The 4,904-nt window shown below is 34.9% G+C and overlaps 1 protein-coding gene across 2 annotated transcripts; it reads right to left on the reverse strand.

Annotated features, from left to right (window-relative positions):
- Nucleotides 1-1,879: 1,879 nt before the first annotated feature.
- Nucleotides 1,880-3,583, reverse strand: LOC105158569 (homeobox-leucine zipper protein HAT22). 2 transcript variants are annotated; one of them, XM_011075359.3, is made up of 4 exons: nt 3,253-3,583; nt 2,968-3,171; nt 2,728-2,807; nt 1,880-2,431 (listed from the first exon to the last, which is right to left on the reverse strand). In XM_011075359.3, the coding sequence occupies exons 1-4, from the start codon at nt 3,418-3,420 to the stop codon at nt 2,155-2,157; spliced, it is 729 nt and encodes a 242-aa protein (XP_011073661.1). In that variant the 5' UTR covers nt 3,421-3,583; the 3' UTR covers nt 1,880-2,154. The 2 variants fall into 2 exon arrangements, with proteins under 2 accessions (XP_011073661.1, XP_011073660.1); XM_011075358.3 differs by having other exon boundaries at nt 2,968-3,581.
- Nucleotides 3,584-4,904: the final 1,321 nt, after the last annotated feature.

The following is a 4,904-nucleotide window of genomic DNA, read 5'->3' on the forward strand; positions in this document are numbered from 1 at the left end:
TCAATTTTTCTGGCCAACTACACAATTTTACAAAATCAATTCTAATAATAACCAATTAATCAAACAAAAAATTAACTCATTTATAATAAATTATTTAGAAGTCGGACCAAACTCTTCACCCTTAACCTAATTCGGAAAACAAACGCAAAATCCATTTTGTATAACGTGTTTGGTAAGTCCTAAATCTTGGCTCCTAAGCTCAGTCAAAAGCTGGAAATTCATGAAAAAGTCCTTGTTAGAATGCCATTCCACAACCTTATTGACCATCGCGTAGATGTGAATAGTACTCCTAATTGTTGACTAAACAAACACTTCCCAACCCTAATAAAATTCATTTGGTGCTCTCTCTCTCTCTCTCTCTCTCTCTATATATATATATATATATATATATATATTTCTAACAATTTAAAACTATCATTTCGAGGAAAAAAAGAAATTACTTTACTCAATTGTTGAACCCCATCAACAATGTAGTGGCCCTCCACAAATAATGGTTGTATCAAGGAATTCTTGAAAAATAAATTGATTGTTCGACACGACACTGTAATGAAATAAAAAATAATACTTTTAAAATTATTATTAAAAATATATATTAAATGACATTAAAATTATAATTTGTAATTTAGCAATTAGCACTTAATTAATATTAAATACAATGCAATTCTCGACCTGCTTTTTAGTCCTTTATCTTTTTAGGGGCGCAACAAATAAGTTCTATAATCTTTTTAATTTTTTAAGATTTTGATCCTTCAGTTGTCAGAGTTGGTAAATATTACCGAGAAAAAACATGGGTTCCACACGGGCTTTTTTAATTTGAGATTTTAGTTCTCATTAATCAGATTAATATACCAAAATAACAAAAAAATAATTACATGACCTATTTATTATCTTAAAACCATGTAGAATTAAAACGTCAATATATAATAAAAACAGGACAAAATTACATTTAAGCTGATTTGATTCCATAATATATGAGGCGTGGCAAGTGGCAAGATTGTTGTGGCACAGCAAGTGAAGTGGTGGATAATCGGAGAAGTAGGGTAGGGGGAGGAGCACGGGAACATCACGTGGGGCGTGACCCACCGGTCCCCATAAAGTTGGGGCATCTCACGCCCATGCCATGCCGCATCATATCCATCCATTCTTCCAATCTTTTCTCTTTCTCAATTCAAATCATCAATTCCTTTCTTAACCTACACGCCTCTCTTACACATTTTTGGAACTCTCTACTCTTCGCTCCCACATACTAATACTGGAAATACACACAAATACCACGTCATCCCAACCACTACTCATTACATCCTACGGACACAACTCAACTCTATATGTCTGTAATTGTTTTCGAATTAAAAAATATGATCTATATGTATGTAGGGAGTTGATAATGTTGATGGTATGCAATTTTATGATATTTTTTGTTCATAATTAGGCAAAGTATACTTTTTTTTTTGAATAATTTGTTAATTTTATAAAGTTGATTGATTGTGTAAGAAATGCAAATTGTATTTTAGTTATTTTTTTAAAAATATATAATTAGTACATATTCTCTAAAACATTATAGTATATTTATATAATCATTCACCAATGATGTAACAATAATTGCACCAATCGTGATAGTCTACTAGTTAAAATTGAGATGTTATGAATAAATTCAAAATTATGCATTTAAGTCCCATTTTACGTGAATTCACATTTTTTTTCATAATTACCACACTTTTATATGAATTTTTTGTAATTTTTTTATTATTTTTTGCTATATTGATCAACAGAGTGCATTTCTCAACTTATTGAGATATTAAAATAATTATTGCTCAATAATACAACAATAATTGTAGAAATTTCTTTAAAAGGGTATGTACATGTGTACCGGCAACAGTAATAAACAATATATAATTTCCTCACTATATATATATAATTCATAATTAATGATTTACATTCATTTCACATAAAAAAATAAAAATAAAAACCCAAAAATAAAGATCATGATTAGTAAATAATACCTACTTTCTCTAAATTAGCTGCACTTATCCTTTTTTTTTTACTACAGGCCCTTAACCGAATCAAAAATCAGGGTTGTGGGATGATGATGCATGCCTCCATATATATATATATATATATATATATATTAGTTTTCTAAGTAGAATTAAAGCCGATTCAACAAGCCGCTGATGGGTTGGTGAAGGGACTGTAGAAGTGCGGCTTCGGCGCCATATTGAAGGTGCTCTTGGCGGCGTTCTCAGCCCCGATCCTCTCACAGGATGGGCACATGGTAAGGGTGGCCGCCGGCAGCTGCATGTAGAGCGGCGTCTGCGCTAGTTTCAGCGCCTTTAGCTCCTGCAACTCCTTCTGCAGCCGCCGGTTCTCGTCCGTCAGGGTTTCGCAGCATTTCTTCAAGAACTCACAGTCCACTTCTGTTTGCTTCAGCTTGGTTCTGTTAAAAATGGAATGATATTTATTAATAATATAAATAAATTAATAATTCCGTTTTTTTTAAATTCGAAAATTAGGTGTTGAGATAATTTCGGCAATAATCAGCTAAAAGTTAAAACACGGGCCCCGTGTAAATCTTTTGGAATGATCTTTATACAAAAGAGAACGAATATATTTATGCTTTTTTATTTTTAAATAATTGGAAAAATGAAAATCCTTTTTATGTCGTGTTTGGTTTCATAACGCTTTCTCAATTTTTTGAAAATGAAAGTGAAAATATGATGCGGAGATACAGACCTGGCCCTTCTGTTCTGGAACCAAACTTCAACCTGTCGGGGCCTAAGCTTCAACTCTCTTGCCAATTCTTGCTTTTGTTTCTGTACGATGAATAAACACAAAACCCCATCATCCACTGGATCTTGATAATTAACCAATCACACATAAATTAACACACATATCCATACATATATATGCCTGCATGTATATATCCACTGACGATATTATATATTTATATATATAGAGAGAGAGAGAGTTTACAGGATTGAGAGTGCTGTGGTGCTTGAAGCTCTCCTCCAAAAGAGCAGACTGCGCTTTAGTGAGCCTAAGTTTCTTCCTACCGTTGGATCCATCATCATCTTCATCGCTAGCCCGCGACGAAACCCTCTCTATCTCCACCTCTTCACCGCCAGTCTCTCTCTCCCTCTTCACACTAACGTTGGAGAAAGACGAGGCGCCACTGTCCTGACCGTACAAATCAGCGGACTGCCGGTCAGTACAACTAACCTTATTATAATCAAAATCCACCTTCCTCACAGGACGAACCTGATCAAAGGTTTCCCCGGAGAGGCTCAGAGTCAGTGAGGGCTCAGTCGTTTTCCGGGCTGCCGCCGGCTTCTTGGACTTCTGATCACCGGCCGCCGCCGAAGACGACGGCGATGAAAGCCCCAACCCTAAAACCAGGCCCGTTTGGCAGAAATCATCAATACCCATCTAATCTTTTTCTGAAAATTCAGGGAGCTTTTCGCCCAAAGGGAGGTTGTTTGAGAGCAAGTATAGGGAGGGAGGTTTGTTCTGAGGGAAAATGAGGAGCAGCAGAGAATGAGAGGAGACTTTTGTAAGCGGAGAGGAGAGGGATGGGTGGGGTTGGGGGGGGGGGTATCTATGATTAATATAATAACAATCAACGGAATAAATAAGTAGGGAAAGGAATTCGGGTGGGGAAATGATGAAAAGTCACTCTCTCTCTCCCTTACACACACAGACGCACACATGATGAACCCTCTCTCTCTATCTCTCTCACACACACACACAGACACACACACACATTGGTTGACCATTTGATCCCCACTTACAGTTATCTCCAATTATGATGACCAACAACGAGGAAACTAAAAGCAGCCAACCCACATACCCCCCCCCCCTCCACCCCAACCACACCCCCCTAACTCACCTCATTTGACGGAATTCAGATGTCAAGGATGAATGTAAAGAGTGAAGACGTGGGATTCACATGACAATGGGGAACATTACACACATCAAGAGAATGATTCGACTGCCTCTCAGTCTCGCCACCCATCAACATGCCAAATTTCACTGTTTCTACCACTATCTTTTTTCTCTGGATTCTTGGGGCATTTTTTTTTTCCTCTGCTTAACTCTCTGTATTTTAACGTACCTATTTTGCATCAATAATTGGCCAACTTGGGCATCAAATAATACCATTAGTATAGGGTTAATTGTATTTTAGCTCCGATGAAAATATTACTATACATAAAATAACCTCCTTAAATTAAAAAAATAGCAATAAAATCCCAAAACTTTGGAAAAATATGCTGACTACCTTTTGCATCAGGGAGCCACACACTAGAAAAAAAATTACTACTGGCTGTTATGTTAATAACTATGTGATAAATAACTATTATTAATCATAAATAAAAAATGATGTAAAAGATTAATTTTTTCACTTCGAAAAAAAAATAATTCGTTAGCAAGTGAATTTTCGTTGCTAAATTCATCAGCAAGTAAATTCGTTGCTAAATTCATTAGGAAGTAAATTTTATGTATTAAATAATAAAAATTAGCAACAGAAATTTTACTTGTTAATTAACTTAAATTAAATTTTTTTACCGCTATTAAACTATTTTTTTATAGTAATTTAACTCCATTAATTAATATACAGTCTGATTCGTACTTATGGAAATTGACATAAATAGTTGTTAGTTTATTAAAAATATCTTTGTTAAAAAATCCCACAAAAATAATTTCTCTCTAGAAAAAGAAAAAAGGAAGTGTGAAAATTTTCAATCCACTGATGATAACAATCTTGGGATGAATGTGATTTGGGTTGGAAGATATGGGGCAAGAATTTATAATAATATTATTAACATGTAATCCTGTTTCTAGAAAAGGCTGTTTCATGGGATGCACACAATTTATTAGGTCATGCTTTATCCAAGCACACCACATGACCTGTC

Source organism: Sesamum indicum, linkage group LG13, assembly GCF_026168435.1.
Source record: "Sesamum indicum cultivar Baizhima isolate 11 linkage group LG13, ASM2616843v1, whole genome shotgun sequence".
In the NCBI taxonomy this organism is placed as follows: Eukaryota; Viridiplantae; Streptophyta; class Magnoliopsida; order Lamiales; family Pedaliaceae; genus Sesamum; species Sesamum indicum.